The following is a 22,720-nucleotide window of genomic DNA, read 5'->3' on the forward strand; positions in this document are numbered from 1 at the left end:
GTAATTCTGCGTGTAGTTCGGTAGAATGAAATGTCCATATTCCTTTTATATCCGCGGGACTCGCGTCGCGTGTGGAGCTGATAGCTGTCTCTTAGCAATCCCGACCTGCTTCATATCACAGTCATGATAAAAACATTGATGTATTCAGTCATCCATAAACATTATTAGATCGGTCGGCTTGACATTGACGACAAGATCCATAATTCTTAGCAAATGTTGCGTCATCAATCTACGCCTTTGTTATTGTAAGTAGGTTAGCGACCCCTAGTGGCGAAAAATGCCATACTGTACGTTTAAGGGATGTAGAATATGGTCATTGGCATTAATTTGTGTTTTATAAGTACTAATAAACAGCCAATATCCTAGTAATATGCATGCTAATAGTTAGTTTAACTAGTTTATAGTGAGAATTGGACTCTAAACTGAAGTGCTACCGATATATTAAGTATCAACTAGTATTAATTGATTTAAGTCTCAACATTGTTTCAGATATTTCTCCTCAAGTTGCTTAGAAGAAATGAAAATAGACACATATGAGACAATTGTTGACAAACAGTATAAAGCTAGAAATTGAATTTGGTCAGAAGATCTCAGATCATTTGGTCTTGAAATCTTTTGAGGAAGGCTACAAAAAGTCTTCCTTTACTCTCCATTTAAAAATGTAAAAGATTGTGTTGTTCTATTAAACAACAGTGTCTTCCTGATGGGGTTGAAGAGACTCATGGGAAACAAGCTCTTCATTGTCCATTACTGCAACTTCCCTGTTTACAATATGTACTAAGCAGACAGTGTTTAAAGATGTGTCTGTGTGTACTGAGTGTGTTTGATACAGTTTGCCTGAGGGTTTCCTTTCCTCCATCTTGTTTGCTCTACACTGGAGTTAAGAGCTACAACCCCACTGAGGGTCCTGACTCTACATACTTCCCTGGAATACCACAGAGTATTGAGGAGTTCAAGAGTTACTGATCCACAAACAACTTGTTTAGGCACCTCTATAAATTGGGTCGCATATCTTACATTCTTTGCATGGACACACACAGATATCCATATATTATATTCTTATATAGTCCAGTTGACATCTTTATAATTTCAGTACAGACCCAGCCTCACTGTTTTGAATGCAGAAAGGCATCATTTCATTTAAAGGGATAGTTCACCAAAAAATGAAAATCCAGTCATCATTTACTCACCAAACCTGAATGACTTTATTTCTTCTGCAGAACATAAAAGAAGATGTTGTTGTTTTGGACCCTATATTGACTTTCATTGTATGGACAAAAAAGTTCAAACATATAAGATAAGATAAGATATCTTCTTTTATTTTCCACAGAAGGTATAAAGTCATACATGTTAGGAATGATATGAGGGTGAGTAAATAATGTGAGAATTTTTAGATGAACTATCCTTTAATTGTTCATAATGTTACACAATTTTGAGTGTTAATGTAATGTACATGTATAATGTAATATGTATATCGACATAGCCAAAATAGATGCATTTAATATATTTGTTTTCATAGCCTTGGAGGACAACATTGGGACAGAATTGGGACAGCAATTATATACATTTTTTAATAATTAATAATTTTTGGATTTTTCATCTGAACAATCAAAGAAATAATCAACAGATAACCTAGCAACCAGTCAGAAAACCCTACATGCTTAAAAATAAAGTTTTTTTATTGGCATCTATGGTTCCATTTAGAACCTTAAACATCCATGAAACCTTGCCATTGCACAAAGGTTTCTTAGTGAAAGAGGGCTCTTCAGATCATTAAAATCATTCTTTTATGATTTGAAAGTTTCTTTGGGAAATCAAAATGGTTCTTCTATGGCACTGTAGCATCATGCAGACTTCTGCATGAGCAAGCGCCAAAAATGTAAGGATCTTGTTGGCCAATATTGCTTTCCCCCTGTCTGCATGGCCTTGATTATGTCAGTAGAAAATAACATTCATTTCAGAGCCGGAGAAAGTTTTAATGAAAGATTTATCCTCAGAATAACATGTCCTGATCAATCATGCGCAATGAGACCCGGAACATTTATTAAGAAAGAGTCAATTGTTTTTCCAGTTCTCCACTTTCTCACTACTCTATTCAATGTCTTTATCCTTCAGTTCACTCACCTTTTCTGAACTAATTATGATTGAGGTCCTCAGATAGATTACTTTCTGTTCAAAAGCTTGCTTATCCAGGACGGACAGACCTTTCAGTGTAAGTCGTACTGACATGCTCCATTTGCTGGTTTGGTGAGAAACTCCTATTTGAACAAGAACTTCACTGCTGCAGGACGCTCTGGCAATGAAATCAGTGTCCTTGAGAGTGAGGAGTGAGTTTCCTGGTCAAAAGGTTATATCTTGAGTGAGTCTGGCACATTTAAAACTTTATTCAAGTGAGATCTTCAGAAGAAAATGAATTTAACGTCTGCACTCAGCAGGTGATCTCAGCTGAGAGAGAAACATGAACCGATTGTGTGTGTGTGCTGGAATGTTCTGTTGCTTTTAACACAAAACCCTCTAGACCCCTAAAGATCTGTCTTTAGACAGTATTATTAGCGGTCAATATTCAGTGTTATAAATGAAATACAAGTTATTGAAGGAAAATTATTATTGCTTATTAGTGATTCATGAAACTTAGACTAAATGGAGCTTTCAACTTTGTCTCAGATCATGTTTCTTCTAAAATTCCTTATAGGAGAAATAAATAGACAAAATAGAGACACAAATTATTGACACAGAAAAAGTAGAGCGCTATAAAATTGATCTTTATAGCAGATAACAAGTTGGAAGACAGTTTATATTGACTTTTGATTGCAGAATTTGGTTGGATAATATGAGCACAGTTGAGACATCTCTTCTGAAACTCTTGAAGAGACAAAAGTGAGATTAACTAGTGCGATATGGTCTTTAATATTTTTGTTCTTTAGAGGAAACAGTTGAAATATTTAGAGGGATCTTCTTGATATATTTATATAATTAATAAAATTGATACTTGCAGCAAGCACACATTAAATTGATCAAGAGACAGTAATTTATTTGAATTTATAATAATTTACAATATTACTGTTTTTAATGGAACCTAGTGACTTCTTACTGACCTCTTACTGACCACATTTTGTCTAAGTAGGCTTGTTAGGTCTTGAAACACAGTCATGGCTATATAGTTTGTGAATCTTCATATTTGATTACCAAAATGGTGGTAATTTGTTTTCTCTTCGTAATTAGTTATTTTCATGGAGTCAGTAAAGCACCTGTAACTTAATATTTGATCGATTATTGAAACATCCTGTTGGTAGCTGTATACAGATCATCCGTTAATTGCGGAAACGCATAATTAATGTGCAAATGCTTGCCAGATGTTTCAAAGTCCCTTGCTGTTTGAAAAGAAGTCATGCTTGAATGTGAGGCCTGGTTTGGATATGTGTGTTTATGTAGGATAATACAGGGCCAAATGCAATGATCTGTGTGATCACTATACAACAGAATACACGCTGAGAGATGGGCAGACAGTTGCTGTACAGTTACAGTATACACAAAACTATCTTTTTCTCTGATCGGACACACAGTCAGCTCAAACGTTTTGTAACCGCTCTGTCTAACCCATTAAAGAGGATTTCCCAAAGAAAGGACAGGGGATATTCATGAGAAACTGCTGCTTTTCCTCAAAGCATTCATAACCCTGAGAGATAACCAAATGACTTTACCATGCATTGAGGCAAAGTAAAAGGAATTAGAGAGTATGAAAATACCCAATCTTTATTGTGTTATGTTTCCTTTGAGACTCATTTGTGCATTAAAAAGCAGTAAGAGTTTATGTCTAAAATTAAAATGTCTAGCTGTGACAATCCTCTTATTTACTTCTGAGGGGAAAAATACACTATGTAGGGACCTTGTGAGGTCTTGTCAGGTGTCGTCTGCAGAACGCATCAGGCCAGTTGTACTGAGATCCCAGGAAAGAGGAAAGATAGCTACGGTTATTAGATTTCCGTTCACCTCTGATCGCTCTGGCCCAGAAATTACGGCCATCAGTTTATATATAATACATATCAGAACAAGTCAGAAAGATATGTGTTTTATATAGCTGAATGAATTACTCATGAGAGGAGTCTTGGGAGCTGGTCCATTTTAACTTGAGCCAATAACCAACCAGAACACCTCAGCAAATAATAACACGCTGGTGAACACACAGAGTAACATTGCAATGGGGTGCACAAATATATATATAAATTGTGCACCCCATTGCAATGTTACTCTGTGTGTTCACCAGCGTGTTATTATTTGCTGAGGTGTTCTGGTTGGTTAAATATAGTTGGGTATATTTACAAGACAATTACACTTTAAAGCATCCATGTGAAAACAAACCTGGAAAGAGACGAGGATTTGGGGAGAAAAACAACAGATTCTTAGTGCATTCCAGTGATATCGTAAATTAAATCGGGAGAGAGCTATGGAAGCTTGTTTCCGCCACAGAATAAAACATTTTAAAAGATAATTGCGACTTTTTATCTCACAATTGTGAGTTTACATCTCGCAATTCTGACTTTATTTCTCAGAATTGCGTGAAATAAAGTCGCAATTGCGTGTTATAAAGTCAGAAGTGCGAGATATAAAGTGAAGTCAGAATTTCGTGAAATAGTCGCAATTGCGTCTTATAAAGTCAGAATTCTGACTTTTTTTTCGCAATTGCGACTTTATATCACGCAATTCTGACTTTATAATACGCAATTGGGAGATATAAAGTCAGAATTGCATGATATAAAGTCGCAATTGCGTGTTATAAAGACAGAATTGTGAGATATAATCTATTCTGCTGTAAAAAAAAAAAACATTTATCTTAGAATTTGACTTTATATCTCACAATTCTGAGAAAAGATGTCAGAATTGCGAGATTTAAACTCAATTCTGACTTTATAACACGCAATTGCGACTTTATTTCACGCAATTCTGACTTTATATCTTGCAATTCTGAGAAATAAAGTCAGAATTGCGAGATGTAAACTCGCAATTGTGCGATAAAAAGTCGCAATTATCTTTTAAAATTCTGTGGCGGAAACAATCTTCCATAGAGAGCAGACAAGAAGTTGTCATTTTTCTATCTGTTACTTACAGCAGAATACAAATGGAAAAAGAAAAGAATCAGGAGGAAAAGAATGCAGTGACTGAAAAGAGCTCTTGCCATAGATATTCTTCTTGTTATATCACGTCAGTCACATTAAAATACCAAGCATTACGTTATTCTCTCGAAGTCTGAACATGAGAACATGAATGAAATTATACAGCCCATTAAGTCAAACTGACAAGGATTCATTTCAGTCTTTTTGAATGGAACTTCTCCAAACCGGATGTGCCACCCATAATCTAAAACCCAGTAGGCTCTTCAGGAAAAAGGTGGATAAAGATGTGTTTTCTCCACAGCATTTTTTGAAAGTGTTTTATGTGTGAAACACTCCAAAAGATGTGAGGCGCAAGCATAATGGTAAAGTGCATCCGTCTTGCTCATGTTTAATTAAAAAAACCATTCGAAAAGCATTGCAGTGGAATACAATAACACATTCTGTGTTGTACATTCTTTGTGGCATTCAATAGACAGAATATGTTCAGCTCAAAAACCTCTTTAAAAGATATAAATGTTGACAGAATGTTTAAATATTACACAACACAAACTGAATTAGTTCAAAAACCTTTTAAAATGGTCTTTCCATTTGCTTTTCATTTCCTGTTGTTTATTCTTGTTTTATTTCTAGATGTTTTTCATCGCTCTATTCCCTGTTCCTGTTTCCCAGTCAGGGCCAGAGCAAGATTAATGACAAAGGTTTGGATACAAAACAGATCTAGAGGTTGAAATATTTAAAATGACAAAGAGAACGTTCACCAGGTGTGAAACGTGGAAAACAGGGGCCTAAACAAGCTAAACAGATGGCGGAGTGGAGGTTTATTCTCAGATGTATTTGTGTGTGTGCATGTCAGTCCTTATCAAGACACACATTTTAGCCATAGCAAACTAGTTTTGTGAAATCACTTAAAGGCATAGTTCACCCAAGAAAGAAAATTCTGGCATCTTTCTCTGCAAACCTGTATAAGCGAGTGAACAGCACCACAGTTAGAACGCCTAACTTCTCAGAACATCTGCAAATCTGTCCTTGTCTTTCCACAGGAAAGATGTTGTCAGCACTCTGTATTATTATGGGATGTTTGCTTAAGGTCAGTGCCGTGTCGTAGAGTCAAAGGTTGTGAGGGAGAAGAAAACAGAAAGTAGAAAACAGATGGAGATGAGTGAAAATATATATATATATGTTCTCATTTGATAACATTCAAAATACAGATTTTTATAATATTAGATAGTTGATGTTCAAATTATAGTCAGATGTGAAGTTCATCTGGTGATGCTGTGTTGCCTTAGAAACCAAGCGTGGGTGTGGCCTGAACCTTCGCTATGGCGACCCATCCTTGGTTTCTGAGGCTTTACAGAAAAACACACTATCAAATAATTGTATTTACTTTTTGATTTTTAAGAAAAGTTTCTTTGAACTTATTGTGAAACAGTTTTGCTTTCAGGTGTTTGGACCAGCTTGTACTTATTACCTGAGTCTGAGCACTGCATGGTGTGTGTTTGGTTGTGTGGGGTTTATATAATTGGGTTTGTTTGTGTGGTTTGTCTGTTTATGTCTGTGTGATGACATTTTTTCACAATTATGCTAAAATGACTGCAAAAGGCATTGGACAGGAAACATTTTTAGAGAAAGTCTTTCACAGATCTAACCAGCATGCAAAATATAAAGAGGAAGTAGATGGATAAAGAAAGAAAGATTTTCCAGATGGATTTAAAGTTAAATATTAGGAGGAAATGGGCATCAAATAACAAGATATGTATTTAATATAAAAAAAAAATGGGTGACATTTAAATCAAAATCATCTTAAGTACTTGATAGATGGGAAAAAATGACCAAAACTTATAATGTAATTGGGCTATAAAATTTTATTTTGTCTTTTTTCTTATTAGCATATTAATGATTTAATGTTTCCAAAACACAATATAAAGATTGTAATAGTCTATATGGATGCTCAGGGTTTTTCTTTCTTTCTTTCTTTCTTTCTTTCTTTCTTTCTTTCTTTCTTTCTTTCTTTCTTTCTTTCTTTCTTTCTTTCTTTCTTTCTTTCTTTCTTTCTTTCTTTCTTTCTTTCTTTCTTTTCAGATATAAACGAGTGTGCGGACGAGAATGGCGGATGTGAAGGCACGTGCTGTAATACTATTGGCAGTTATTACTGCAGGTGTCCTGATGGTAGTAAACTCGGAGATGATGGGAAATCCTGCCAAGGTAAGCGCACATGCATATCCGAGTTTATAGACTGGATTATTTTATTATTTTATAATGTTTCCTGGGGTGCCCTTATAATGTTAGTATGATTTTAACATAAAAAATTGTCATAATTTATAAATAAAAGGCATTTTTCCAAGCCTGATTTTAGCCTCTGATTTGAACGCTCTGTTTTAAGGGGCGTGTCTGCTTTGAGACTTCAGTGTAAACGCCCACTGCTGTGATTGGCTGACATGTTTGCATATGAAATAGGTAAGGGTGAATGCCCGATGAGGTGTCCATTGTCAGGTCCATTGTCTCCGCTGCGCGTCGGACGGTTCACGCCTCGCCGTCGTCCATTAATACCTAAGGGCATTAACCCGCTTATACCATGGTCACTTGCCAAATAACACATTTTTAAAACATTAGTTTATATTTTAATTAGTTTTACAATCGAAATCTAAAGTTTTTACAAACAATAACTTGGTTTCCCTGGTTACACCTGACGGTTTATTTAGCAACTGGAGATATTTATAGTCCGCTCGATTTATAGTCCGTATAGATACTTTGACTGCCTGTTGCTATGGTTACTCACAGCTGATGTAGCCAGTGCATTTATTTATTAATTTCGAACGGTAAACAGTCAGTTTCACCAGAACTCCTTTGCTAGGTGTCCTCTATCACTTTTTAATGGACACCCTGCAGCCAATCAGAATCGAGTATTCACCCAGACCATGGTATAACTGGTATTACATGTGGAGTACATGTAGTATTTCATCCTACTGAGAGAATCGACATGAAGTTTATTGTTTAGTCACTGGCTTGATTTACTGATGCATAAACAGTATTGAACGATATTTTGAGAGATAATCTGGCTGAACTTGAATAATTACATAAGAAATCACTGATCACAGATCAGGCATTAGAATAAACATGAGTACTTACATGTTTGAGATCCATATAGTAAAAGTCTGTTTGCAAAGCCTGTGCCGAAATTTGCCAAATAATCAACCGTGAAATACACCGAATACAAACAAATAATGCACTGCTGAGACATTCACATTGTTGGGAAAGTCAAGAAATGTATTCTTATTAAAGCTACTAAAGTTATTCAGTTAAACGTACACTATGTAATTATTTTCGCCGCTGGGGTCGCTTACCTCTTACAATAACAAAGGCGTAGTTTGATGACGCAACGCTTGCTAAGAATTATGGATCTTGTCGTCAACGTCAAGCCGACCGATCTAATAATGTTTATGGATGACTGAATACATCGATGTTTTTATCATGACTGTGATATGAAGCAGGTCGGGATTGCTAAGAGACAGCTATCAGCTCCACACGCGACGCGAGTTCCGCGGATATAAAAGGAATAAGGACATTTCATTCTACCGAACTACACGCAAGTGTAGAATTACTACTCACAGGTCAGTTTATTAGACAAATTAAACTTGTGAGGTAATGCAGCGCTGTTTCACTTGGTCTAACATTACACTAGCACACTAAACTGCATTTGAACGTGTTGAAATTTATGTTATTCTATGTTAGTTTGTCTGTATGAGACTAGCAGTAAGCTAGATCAACATTAGAATAACATACAGATCATATTATAACATTTTATCATTGTTGAACTATATAACATTGATTAGTTTTATGTAAATGTGCTCACCTGTTTAATAAAGTACATGTAGGAGCGGTCGAAGTCTCGGACATGGAGCTCGATCTCGTTTATATACTGTCTATGGGAGCTCTCGGCATCTCGAAAACACTGCGCTGATATTGATTCTCGTTTTAGTTCTCCTTTTTTATCCAAAGTCTGCTTGCCATGGTCCATAATGCTTGAACGAAACAACAACTACAGCGTGCAAATAGACATTGTGATCTAATGTTGTCCACGTCTGTCGCCTTGGTTACTATCAGAGGGCTCTGGTTGCCATGGCAGCACGAGCGGAAACCAGGGATAACGCCGATATGACGCCATTGACGGCGACAAAACGGAAATAAAGAAACGTGACGTGTCTTCGAATTAAATTACAAATTTCTCCTGGTTTGAAAGTTGTTGGAAACAGTCGGGATAATGTAAGTACACAACAAAAAAAATATATAACATAGATATAGTGATTTTTGCTATTTTTAAAGCAAAAAAGTTACATATTGTGCCTTTAAGAGGAGTGAGTGATTTTCTGTTTTTCCTTTAGTTGTTTGATTCATATTACCATCATTTAGCAGTAGATACTGTATATTACACTGCTTTCACTTTAATACACAGATCTAATACACATGCGATTTCTTTACTTGCTGTTCACGTTCACAGACATAACCGACTGTGTTTATGTGAACTTGTGTGTATTTGACAGTTTAAGAGCAATAAGACGTGAAAGATAACTGAATTTAATACTCACGGGATGCGCCTTCTGACATTCAGAAAACCATATATCAGAAGTTTAGACTGATATGGCTTTAAAACGCATGCAGATAATAAACTTTCATGATAATGAAGAACATTCTGAGACTTTTGACCAGGTATAGCAATAATACTGCCATGATCATAAGTAAGTTAAGTAAAGTAAGTAAGTAAAGAGTAGTTTGCAATGCTCTCAGTTTATGATATCCAGGTATTACCCTTTAATCAATCCTGTGCATGTGATTGCATCGGGGGCTTGTTTAAGACCATTAGTTTTGGCTAGGTTTCATCATGAGATGAAAGATGATGTGTAATGGGCTTTGTGTGGGCAATAGTGCCTGAATGTGCTGAGAGAGACGGTTCTACATCTGTGTCCATCTCAGCTGTTAGTGTGTAAGTGTGGGAATGATGATCCGGCCTGCTGTCTCAGGTCCTGCTGGACTGAAAGGCTACAGGTGAGGAAACAGGTGTATGAGAGATGCCACATTTACACCGTAAAGATGGCACAGAAGCACTTCTGAAGTGGCTATTTACAAAGACTGTTTAATGCTGCTCTGAGGTGGCTTAAATTAATTTACACAGCAATTTCAGTAGTATAATTTTATACTAGGGGCTAAGGTGGTTCAGAGCAGGCATCCTTTAGTCTTGCTTTTCATTTAGTCTCGCTTTTTTTTCCCCAGCATTACGTCTTTATGTCATTTACGTTAATTTTGAGCAGGCACAGAGCAGCCTTAAATCAGCTGTGTAAAGATGCCTAGCTAGAAAAAGAGAGAACAGAACACAGAGTTGCAGCAGTTCTGTTATCAGGTCGTTCTGATGAAGAAATACTATGTTTATCTGCATGGGCAAATATTGAAGAAAAAAATGTGGAAGTTTGTTTGAAAGATGTTTTTTTTATGAGTTCAACTATATCCACTATCTAATAATTTATTGTAAATTCACAGTGGTATTTTGTAATTGAAATTTGATAGTCTTCATGTCTTGTAACATGACGTGTAAATCTTCTGAGTCTGTAATGGCTGCTTTCGATTTTTGGGAAATAGTCAGATGGCTGTAATTGAATTCATTAGAGTCAGAAGGTTTAATTATTGCTAATGAACCACATTCAATAATCCAGTCACGGGGCAGGCAGTACAGCACTTGACCCATAGTTGACTGCATACATGTAGGAATCTATAGGAATTCATCCCATGACAAGAGTCTGACAAAACCCATGTAACACAGGAAATTGTAAATGATCTCTCAAATAGCTACAATATCATGTATTTTTGAACATTTGCAATGGCTCCCAACAATATATCATTACAGTGAAGTAACTTGTGTTGATCTTGGACAGACTTCTTTGACAAAGCAGAACGAATTTGGACATTATATGCACACACGTGAATGTGTTCAGCAGATGTTACAGTATATACTGTACCTAATTACTTAGCAATGGATGATCAGGTATCAGACAGCAGCCGTCTCATTCTAGAACATTGCAAATTTCTCTGAGAATTCAAAAGTTTGACATTTTAAAGTTGTCATTGTTAATATTCTAAACAATTTTCATTTGAACAAAGTTATATTTTCAATACAAAACCAGTGAGATCTGACAGCTCATTTCTGTTTTCTTCTGTTTTGTTCTGACGGTGTGAATTTATGATAGGAAACCTGTGTTTTAAAAGATTTCAGATGTATAAGATGAATTAACTTTTGTTCGCTACAGACTTATCCATAACTCCACAATCCTTACACTTTTCCCCTCAGACATTACCTAAGGCTTCTTTTAAATACATTTTTAAAAGCAAACATCTGTTAAAGCATTAAAGAATTGTATGGCATAAAAAAAGGCTGGTCACCATTAATCTCATGTATATAAGCACATTCCTCATAGTGACAGTTCTACTATTATTATTTATGGAAAATCTCTTATGCATTGAACATGATAATGATTCATACAGAACAGAGCGAAAAAGTAATATTTCCAAAAATGTAATGTATTTTTCATGTATTTGATATCTGAAGTACCATGCTTACTAGCAGAAAATCAGTGATTAATTTATTTATAAAATAATATATGAATTATTATTTTGTATTTACCAGTGATTTTACCACTTGGATTTTTTTTTTTTTTTTTGCTATACACAGCCCCTATCAGGAACGATCTCAAATGCTGTTGCATTTTGACCCACAGCCATATTTAGACATTAAGTGAATGAATGAACGAATGAATTAATTTAGAGACAAATGCCCTTTTACAAAGTCTTGATTTTGTTTTTGGGGTCTACTACAGTTGTGATGGCATTAAAGAAGAAAACTCAGCTATTATCTTATAGAAGGTTGCAGGGAGCCAGTAATTATGGCCAATGTGTTTTGGAGAAAAACATTGATTTCATAATGTGTTTTTTTTTTTTTTTTTTTTTTTTTACATTTTTTGAATGAAAGATCAAAGGGATAAATAATGAAGATTTATTTTTACAGCCATCATATTTACCAGGGGTGCCAATAATTCTGACCACAACTGAAAACAGTTGTTCACTCTTAAATGTTCAAAATACACCTTATTTTTTTTTTTTTTTGATATTTGACATTGTTGCAGCACCCCTCTTTTCAGTCTGTCAGTAACGGTCTATTTAGTTCCAGTCTCTAGGAAGCCACTCCTTCCGAAAAGCGACGTGTGCTCTGACTGGTCATCTCACTCAGTGTGTTGTGATTGGTTAACCGCTTCGAGCGGGTTTCAGAAATATCACGCCCCTTACCATAACTGCATTAGATCAGAGCCCGTCTACGGAGAGCCTGCCCACTCCCTATTAAGTCCTATTGTACCGAATTTTGGTTGTAGTTCCACCAGAGTTCCACTGGGGGCGATCACCCATGAGTGCAAAATAAATAGGAGTCTGTGGGGCTAAATGTGTCTCTTTCACCCGATTGCCGTTGAGAAATCTCAGATTTGAGTGTAGGTTTTGCAAGTTCAACATGGGTTATAGGTCGAAAGTTGAATGAACGAGTACTTATGTCCTTTCGGTTTCGTACAGGTTGAGTTGTTGTTGCCCATAACACGCTAGCATTCTGCTAATGAACGCTGATTGGTCAGTGAAGGACTGATTACGACCAGAGATACCGCTTGATGGCATCGTGGCATCCGAAGCGGGACCAGAAACAAACAAAACAAAAACTCTTCTAGCACGTGTGTTTACCTGTGTCAGCTGTGTTGTCGATGCCTCGAGTGAAAAGAAAGTGCACAGCGCGAACGCACCAAAGTGACTGAAGGATTGCCGTAAAGCCGTATCTCTGGTCGTACGATGTGTATGATGTCATTGACACTTTAAAAGACTTTTTAAAGCAAATAAGTGACTCTAAAAAAATCTAACAATAGCAATGTGTAATTTATTTGCATCTCCTTTCAAATACAACATTCAAATTACTAGACAAATAATTATATCCTGAGAAAAGTGGATTTTGATGGGTATAGCGCCATAGACCTCCATTCATTCTGCACTCGTCCTGTGAGCGCCCTCATATGGAGCCAGAGTGGAACTGCAACCAGTTCAGAAGCCGGAAGTGTACTTATTATTAGACATTCTCTGATTAGATCCAGGTGGAAAAAAACAGCGTCTCTTGGACATGGCGAAAACACACTACTAACGCAACTCAGCTAGACCACACTTGCTTTATTTTGCGCATGAATTGGGCAGAAACATTTTAGTGAGGTCAGAAACAGTGTTTGCTGATATAGAGAATAGCTCCCTTTGGATAGACTTTGTGCTTTTTAACTTTTTTGACCTTTTTCTTGCTCAAACAGCAACATTACACCTAAAGAAATGTAAAAATATAAAAAAATCATAATAGCCCTCTTTAAATAAATAAATAAATAATTGATTGATTGAAAGAAAGCCAAATTTTCACATTAAATTCAAGTGAAGGCAGACAATGTCTTACTTGTTACATATGTGTGTGTTCATGCATGTTGTCCCCACAGATAAAGATGAGTGTGAGGAGCTGAACGGTGGTTGCCAGCAGACGTGTGTGAACACACTGGGTTCGTACCACTGCGAGTGCAGAGAGGGTTTCCGCATGCACGCCGATGCTCGCACATGCATAGGTAAGATCTTTAAAAATCGCTTACATGCTCACAAACACACATGTATCATGAGTAGTATCTCTCTATCTTGAGTAGCATCTGTGAATCACCTATAGCAATGCATTCTGGGAAGGAGAGCAACAGCAGGCTGCCTAAAACTCCATTATTTCTGCTAGCTCAACAAACAACGTAAACACAGCAGGTTGAGCTCTGGTTCTGCTGATCTCATTAACCTGAAACAGCCTTTATCCTGTTTTACTGGAGTCTGGATGTGTCATCACTCTGTGACAGGCCTGGCGATGTCATCAAAGCGAGACAACAGCGCTGACCTGTCCCCTAAGGCTCCATAAATCTGCCAGCTCAGACACGACATGGAAACATCATCATTCAGAGAGCAAGATAAAGGGAATGAGAAGCTTCCAATGCTCTTAATATATACACAAACTCCAAACTGGATTTGATTCAGAAATGTTTTCCATTTACAATGAAAGTTTTCCTTCCTGTACAAACATAAAATCTGAGTTTGCCATTACAATCTGGCAGTCAAATGTCTGGGTTGACCGAGCCGAATAGTAACCAAATGGTTGTAAGAGCGTTAAGAAAGCACTGAGTTGCTGTTTGTTTGTGGCTCTTTTCCAGTGGTCAACTCTTGCTCCGTAAAGAATGGCGGCTGTGAACACAGGTGTGTCGATTTGGGAAACGACCAGTACAAGTGTGAATGTCGCAGCAACTACCAGCTCAAAAGAGACGGAAAACACTGTGAATGTGAGTTCACATGCATACGCCATCTTTGACTTACTGTAGTAATATTGTGATGGTTATGTGAACACTTGTCTGTGTGTGTGTGTGTGTGTGTGTGTGTGCTGTGTTTTTCTCTCAGTGAAGGATCCCTGTAAGGAACATAATGGTGGATGTTCTCATATCTGCAGTAATGTGAACGGACAGGTGCAGTGCAGCTGCAGACCAGGATACAAACGGGAAGCCGACTTTAGGAAATGTGAAGGTTTGTGTACACAGACATTTACCCACATATGTTAACTTTTTTTTTTTTTTTTTTTTTTACAGATAAATAATGCTTATCTTGGACACTGTTTTGTCTCATTTTTAATTACTACCAATAGAATAATCCATAGCCAATTACAGACATTTGTATTTTATTTTTTATTTTGATTAAATATTGTGTATTTCTTTCCCAGAAATGTATGTGCTATGGAAGTAGAATTAAAATGAAATAAAATAAGTGTAATTTTAATAAGAAGAAAGGAAAGCTTGTGAGGACAAACTTTGATGGTTCGTTTGCTTGAATGTTAAAACAATTTTTTTTTAAAGACTTGACAAAGTCTTGAAGTTTGAAAGTTTTTTTTAGGCTTTACAGACAGACAGACAGATTTATTTTATGTTATGTAATTTTATTTTGTCATATTATTTATTTATTATATTATATTATTTAATTTTTATTATTTATTTTATTTTATGTCATTTTATTTATTATTTTATTATATTTTATTTTTTTATTTTGTTATTTATTTTATTATTTATATTATTTTTATTATTTTATTATATATATATATTTTATTTATTTATTTATTTTTTCTATCTCAGTGCAATTCTATTGGCCACAGGCCACAGCAAATCTGTCTTCAGCTGTGCCATAAAACTGAACTCTTGTCTATGTCCTACACCCACACACACACACACACACACACACACACTACTGGTGGAACAAGCCTGCTGTTAGTTACTATGTGTGCAGGCCAGTATAAAGTCATGGGTACACATGTTTGTCTGGACCTCATTTTTTATGTCCAGACTTTATGAGACTTCAGCAGACCCCATGAAGAGACTCTCACCCCTGCTGTGCACACACACACACACACACACACACACACACACACACACACACACACACACGCACACACACACGCGCACACAAACTAGTGGTGAGTTTTACACTGGCATATTTCCTAATTGCCCAATCGTTTCCTCTCCCAGACATTGATGAATGTGTGTCTGGTCAGGCTAAATGTGCTCACGGCTGTGCTAATGTGCCGGGATCGTTCCGTTGTGTGTGTAATCCGGGATTCGAGCTGGGTGCTGATGGGAAACAGTGCTATCGTGAGTACACATACACATTAACACATGCTCTGTGAGTCTTTTAAAATAATGTTCGGTGGAAGCCTAAAACACTTTGGAAAACTATTATCAGATTATCTCAGTAGTTCACTGACATGTGGAATTAGTTTACTGGAGCCAAACAGTCTGTGATTGGTCAGTGTATTTGACTTGCGCCAATCAGTGATTAGAAAACCTTGTAGAAACCCTAACGTGGAGTGACGCTTTCTGCAGGTATAGAGATGGAGATCGTGAACGGCTGTGAGAAAAACAACGGTGGCTGCTCTCATCACTGTGAGCACACCACCAGCGGGCCCCTGTGCTCCTGTAACCAAGGTTACCAGCTCGCTGAGGACCTCAAGACGTGCATAGGTACAGTATGTGCCCCGCTTGATGGTTTTCTAGCAAATCCTTCACTATGTAAAATGTAGTTGTTTTTATATTATTAATTACTCTACCATATATATATACACTACCAGAAGTCAAACTTAAATTAAAGAAACAAAATAAAAATTCCTGTGATGTCAAAGCTTTATTTTCAGCATCATTACTCCAGTCTTCAGTGTCACATGATCCTTCAGAAATCATTCTAATATGATGATTTGATGCTCAAGAAACATTTGTTATTATTATCAATGTTGAAAACGGTTGTGCTGCTTAATATTTTGGTGGAAACTGTGATACATTTTTTTCAGGATTATTTGATGAATAGAAAGTTCAAAAGAAGTGCATTTATTTGAAATAGAAATTCGTAGGAATATACATGTTCTAACTTGATATTTTTGATAAATTTATTGCATCTCTGTTAAATAAAAGTATTAATATCTTTTTGAATTTAATTAATTTAAATAATTCTCTGTAAATATATGCATTTTTGCAATTTAGTTGAATAACTGTATAATGACAGATAAATCTAATAACAATCCTAATGAAAAAGATACATCTGAATTACAATAAATTTATGGATTTAAATTAATTAAGTCTGATTAAACAATTCTAACATAAAAGTTTATATAGTAAAAGTGTGTGTGTATATATATATATATATACATATATATATATACACATATATACATATATACATATATGCACACACAAATAAACAAACTTTATTTTAGGATTGATTAATCGTGGTGAATCGATTTGACAGTACTATTTAATATCCAACATAAAAATCACAGGTCACTATTGTTCAATGCCTCAAAACCTCCAAACTGTTAAGTTGGAATAAATCTCACAAATGTTGATGGTCATATTTTAAGTCAAGATTAAACATTATTATTGGCGTAGAAACATAATTTGTGTGATTTTTTTGTGTTGTCTACACATACATTATTTAAATACTTGTCTGCTTTTTTGTGTTAATGTAACATGTAACACTGCTTCTCATGTCAGTAAGTGAAAATGTTTCTGAATTTGTGTTTGTCGTCTGCAGACACCGATGAGTGTGAAAACGGGGAGGCGTGCTGTAGTCACTTCTGTAAAAATTACCCTGGAGGCTATGAGTGTGGCTGTAGACCTGGATACACACCCAACGGCTGCACATGTGATGGTATGTGTGTGTGTGTGTGCTTAGTATCATGTCTTCCTCATTTGACATTCTCTTAATCACAGATTGAGCCTTACATTGACGCTGAACTACATTTTTAACTTTATAGACTTACACATTAATCTATTTCCCCCTGTTTTCCTCCCAAATGGGCTATTTTAAGTTGATTTGAACACATTTTTGTTAACATGAAGTCTGTTTTAATATGAATGTCTCTCTTCAGACATCGACGAGTGTGTGTCTGAGACGTCAGGATGTTCTCAGTACTGTGTAAACACCCTGGGCTCTTATGAGTGTTTCTGTCAGGTGGGCTTCAGACTGGACTATGACCAGAAATCATGTTCATGTGAGTACAAGTTTGATTGGCTGTTTAGTGCTGACCTCATACACAGGAAGTGATGCAAAATGTTGTAAATCAGAGTATTATTGACACCTAGAAGACATGTTTTGAGTTGGTGAAATGTTATATCTCTATCAGTGCTAGTATAGTATCATTGAGGTACTATTATATTTTTTAATAATATTTTAAATTAATTTTTGTTTAATATTTTCTTTTTTTATTTTATTTTAAATTTAATTAATGTTTTAATACTTTTTTTGTTTTTTATTTTTGTTTTTTATTATCTATATCATTTTAATACAATTTTATTTCAGTATTAGTTTTAGTTATTTTAGTACATTTAGTCCTAAACTAAATGAAAATAAAGAATGTTGCCTTGGCAATAATAAAATAAATATTAATATTTTGAATAGTTTTGAATAATTTTTTTGTTTTGTTTTTAAGTGTACATAATTGTTATTACATTTTCTATCAGTTTTAAAAATGTTGCCTTGTCATTAAAAATATATCATTTACATAAGTTTTTTATATTTTATTTTTATTTTAAGTTAAAGTTTATTTTAATTCAAGTAACAAAAGCAAAAAATTTTTTATTGTTTTTTATTGCTATTGTTTTATTGTTTTTAAAGTTCTTTTTAGTTTTAGTTATCTATAATAACCCTAATTTCTATTTCTCTGTATATGTCTCTATTCTTTTCTTTTCCATATCTTCCATTCTGTCTCATTTTGTGCGTTTAGCTCTGTATGAGAGGGAATTGGAGGAGGAGGAGGAGGAAGACGTGGTTGGCAGTGAAGATGAGCCTGAGGTCCTACGTTTGCCGGACTTGCTTTTCCGTCGCCCCCCTCAACTGCTGCATTACACCGCCGCTTTAAGCAGACCGTATGATGACGACACACACACTTACTACCCAGCACACCCGCACAACCGAGAACAGAGAGAGGAACTGACCATCATCAGCAAGATTAGTAAGAGAAACTAGGAACGGTAACATCAGAACTGTGAAATAAACAAACAGAAAAAGGAATGGACACATAACTATATCTTGAACTCTGTGTATCAGTGTGTGAGGAGGGCTCATTCGGTGACGACTGCAGTGTGAGCTGTGAGGACTGTGCTAATGGAGGAGTGTGTGCGTTAGAGAAGGATCGCTGTGTGTGTGCGCCCGGCTGGACTGGGGTCACCTGTAATGACAGTGAGTGTGTTTATTCTCTACTATCATTGATCTCTGACCTGAACTAAAACATTAAAGAAATACAGCTTCAATTTAAAGTGATAGTTAACAATGTTTTTTAAATTCTGTCATCATTTACTCACCCTCAAGTTGTTCCAAACCTGTATGAGTTTCTTTCTTCTGTTGAACACAAAAGAAGATATTTTGAAGAATGTTGCTAAACAGACATTAGATGGTAGCCATTGACTTCCATAGTGTTTATTTTCCATACTATGAAAGTCAATGGCCACCATCAACTGATTGATTACCAACATTCTTCAAAATATCTTCTTTTGTATTCAACTGAAGAAACATGCGTAGTGTAATCGACTCCTCCAACTGGATGGAATCTGCAAAAATCTTTCTACGTAATTCTGAATGCCCAAAATCTGCAGACTGGGTCTGACTTTCGCCAACTAACATTGAATTATCCAGACTGGAAATCAAGGTAAATATCTGGACAAAAGTCATATAGTTGGAGTAAATGATATAGTAGGGCGTTAAATATAACATCACAACATTTATTTCCATCAAGAGGTGCATCAATTTTTGGTCAAGATCTTGTACTGACAATGCAAGAGTCCAACACTCTGTAAAGTCTCCTCCAGCACACCCCAAAGACTTTCATTGAATTTAAGGTCTGGACCAATTCATGTGTGAAAATGATTCTTCATGCTCCCATTTTTTCACAATATGAGCCAGATGAATCTTGACATTGTCTTCCTGAAATATGGCCATGATGAGTCTTCGTACATGGTTGTTTAAAGGAGAACTCCGGTCAATTTTAACATTGAGCTCATTTTTGTGTAAATTTGGAGTGCTGTCAGTACAGAAAACAACGACAAAAATCGGTGTTGCCTATACCGAGTTATTCTATTTTTAAAATTTGCACCCTGTTGACTTCAATGGGGCAAGTTTTAAACCTGCTTTTAGCCTCTTAACATCCTTGATGTGTCATTACAAGTGCACAGCCAATGTGAGTGATTCCTTCAGAGTGAACACGGGTGAATCTGACTGCAGTAGATGTGAAAGATATGTATAAAAATGATGTTATTTCAGCCAGCGCACATACCTGTATTTACATCCTGTTTTCGGTCGAAGTCCATAGTAATCGATTGTCGAGTTCACGCGCGTGATCATAGGTAACTAAACCTATGCGTGTGAACTTGACAATCGATTACTATGGGCTTCGACCGAAAACAGGAAAGCTGGTTTAAAACTTGCCCCATTGAAGTCAACAGGGTGTCAATGTTAAAATTGACTGGAGTTCTCCTTTAAGAAATGAAAAGCTACACACTCCATCAGTTAGGCTTAGAAGAACTGTTGCCAAACATATAACCTGCTAGAAACATAATATTCACAGCAATAATGATCCAATCATAGCATTTGCCTATTTAAATGTATGTTTACAAAAGAAGCACATTCATAGATTACATGACAGAATATTAGACCGAGTATAAGACCTAAATTCAATATATAATGAGATACAGGTGCCATTTTTCCTGTTCTTCTTCTTCCCCCACCTAGCTGATGTACAGTTCCCTGCTGTACTCACCCTTATTTATACAGAAATCCCATCAATCCACTGAGCAGAGCAGTTCAATGACTCTAAGCAAAGTACTTCCTGTAGAGACACTATAACTCAACTAATTTATAACATAAATTGACAGCATGTTGGAGAGCCGCAGTCCTTAGAGCATCTCCAAACCCGTCATTGTAAATTCACAGGAGCGCGGTTTGAATTTTCCATACCGTCTCATTTTTAATCCACCCTATAAAGTCAACAGAAAGTACGGTGGCTGCTGTATATCTCTCGGTTCCTCTGAGAACCCTAAACATGTATTTACTTATGCATTCTCTCTCTCTCTCTCTGTGTATTTCTTATAGCTTGTGCTGAGGGCACATATGGTGTTCAGTGTAACAGCCTGTGTGTTTGTAAGAATGGGGGCCGCTGTGACCCAGTGACGGGGAAGTGCTTGTGTCCTCCAGGGGTCCAAGGTCTGCACTGTGAAAACGGTACTGCACACAAGTCTTTTTTTAACATCTTCCATGCTTGTGATGTTTCCTCTTTCCTCTCTACTTGCAGTGTCATATTTCAATATTCATAAAAATATCTTTTTCCTTTTGTAATGCTAACTCTTTCTGTCGACTCATGTTGACTCGTGTTGAAAAGAGAGGAATATAAGAAGAGGTATATTTCTTTTTTCCCTCTTTTCTAATAGTTTCTGGGCTTCTGCTTGTTTGATAGTCTACAAGTGTCTCAGTCCAATTACAACACAATATATGTCATTTTTAGAAGTAAAGGCAATGTTTCTAGGTTAACAAATGAGAGCGAATTTTCTTTGGGTCCTGACACTTTTTGGAAAAAAAAGTAATACTTTTATTCGGCAAGGACACATTAAATTGATCAAAAGTGACAGTAAAGACATTTAAAATGTTAAAATAGCATTTATTTAGCTGTTAGTATAGCAGCTATTTTAAATTGTATTAATATTTCAATTTGACTGTTTTTACTGTATTTTTGATCAAATAAATGCAGCCTCTCTGAGCATAAGAGACTATAAAAAGATATTAAAACAAGAATACAATAATACCAGAATCTTTTTATCCACTTTGTTGGCTCCTTTATTATCAGTATGAAAAAAAAAGTCACAAAAGTGTCTGCTAAATGATTGAATGTATAAATAAATGAGATAATTCTTAACATTTCTTGTGATGTATTGTGCTTTGTGGAAATCCAGAGGAGCGTTGCGGAATTTCACTGATGTACCGTGTGTGATGTCATCAGGTTGTCCGCATGGTTTCTATGGGAGGTCCTGTCGGAGGAGGTGTAACTGCCCCAATAATGGACGCTGCCATCGTCTGTACGGGGGTTGCCTTTGCACACCCGGAAAATATGGCAAATTCTGCCACCTGCGTAAGTGTTTATTATGCTAGGGTAGTATGTTAAAGTCAAAAATGGCTACTTATCTCCTTTCAGTTATTTTGAGGTGTAGTAAAATAGTGTTTCTCCACATTAGCGTGTCCCAAATGGACCCATGGTGCGGGTTGCTCGGAGGAATGCGAATGTTCGCAGGAAAACTCTCTCTCTTGCGACCCCCTAAAAGGCACCTGCATTTGTAAAGCTGGCTACCATGGCGAACACTGCCTGGCAGGTAGGTGATGTTTCTACAGCTTTAGAAACAGTTGTGTCAGACAGGTACATGGAGATATACGGTATGTCGTGTTCACGTATAGAATGTGATGACGGTTTCTTTGGCGATGGCTGCCGTGAGCGATGTAACTGCTCTGATGGGGAGCCGTGTGACCCTAAAAACGGAGATTGCCAGAAGATGTGCCCACCCGGAGACCATGGAGAGAAATGCCAGCTGGGTAAGACTCACAGTCATACACCGATCTGTGTTCAGAAGGGAATACTGACCTATTACTTACTGTATACTCATACTGAACAGTTCGTACTCTACCATTCAAAAGTTTGGGGTCAGATTTTGTTTATTTGAATGAATTGAATACTTTTATTCAGCAAGGATGCACTCAACTGATCAAAAAGTAACAGTAAATACATTTATAATGCTACAGAAGATTTCTATTTCAAATAAATGCTCTTTTGAACTTTATATGCATCAAAGAATCCTGAAAAAAAAGTACCATGATTTCAAAAATCTTAATCAGCACAACTGTTTTCAACGTTGATAATAATAAATGTTTCCTGAGCATCAGATCAGCATATTAGAATGATTGCTGAAGGA

At 36.2% G+C, this 22,720-nt stretch overlaps 1 protein-coding gene across 1 annotated transcript in view; it reads left to right on the plus strand.

Annotated features, from left to right (window-relative positions):
• Nucleotides 1-22,720, plus strand: part of egfem1 (EGF-like and EMI domain containing 1) — a 48,869-nt gene that overhangs the window by 6,989 nt on the left and 19,160 nt on the right. The window contains exons 5-18 of the mRNA XM_081369881.1: nt 7,191-7,313; nt 13,658-13,780; nt 14,399-14,524; nt 14,640-14,762; nt 15,752-15,874; nt 16,106-16,243; nt 17,307-17,423; nt 17,644-17,766; nt 18,499-18,726; nt 18,822-18,953; nt 20,859-20,987; nt 21,760-21,888; nt 21,992-22,126; nt 22,209-22,343. Of these exons, the coding sequence (XP_081226007.1) occupies nt 7,191-7,313; nt 13,658-13,780; nt 14,399-14,524; nt 14,640-14,762; nt 15,752-15,874; nt 16,106-16,243; nt 17,307-17,423; nt 17,644-17,766; nt 18,499-18,726; nt 18,822-18,953; nt 20,859-20,987; nt 21,760-21,888; nt 21,992-22,126; nt 22,209-22,343 (1,884 nt within the window). The remainder of the gene's footprint in view (nt 1-7,190; nt 7,314-13,657; nt 13,781-14,398; nt 14,525-14,639; nt 14,763-15,751; nt 15,875-16,105; nt 16,244-17,306; nt 17,424-17,643; nt 17,767-18,498; nt 18,727-18,821; nt 18,954-20,858; nt 20,988-21,759; nt 21,889-21,991; nt 22,127-22,208; nt 22,344-22,720) is intronic.

This window comes from Scardinius erythrophthalmus (genome assembly GCF_964197995.2).
Source record: "Scardinius erythrophthalmus genome assembly, chromosome: 7".
Classification (NCBI taxonomy): domain Eukaryota; kingdom Metazoa; phylum Chordata; class Actinopteri; order Cypriniformes; family Leuciscidae; genus Scardinius; species Scardinius erythrophthalmus.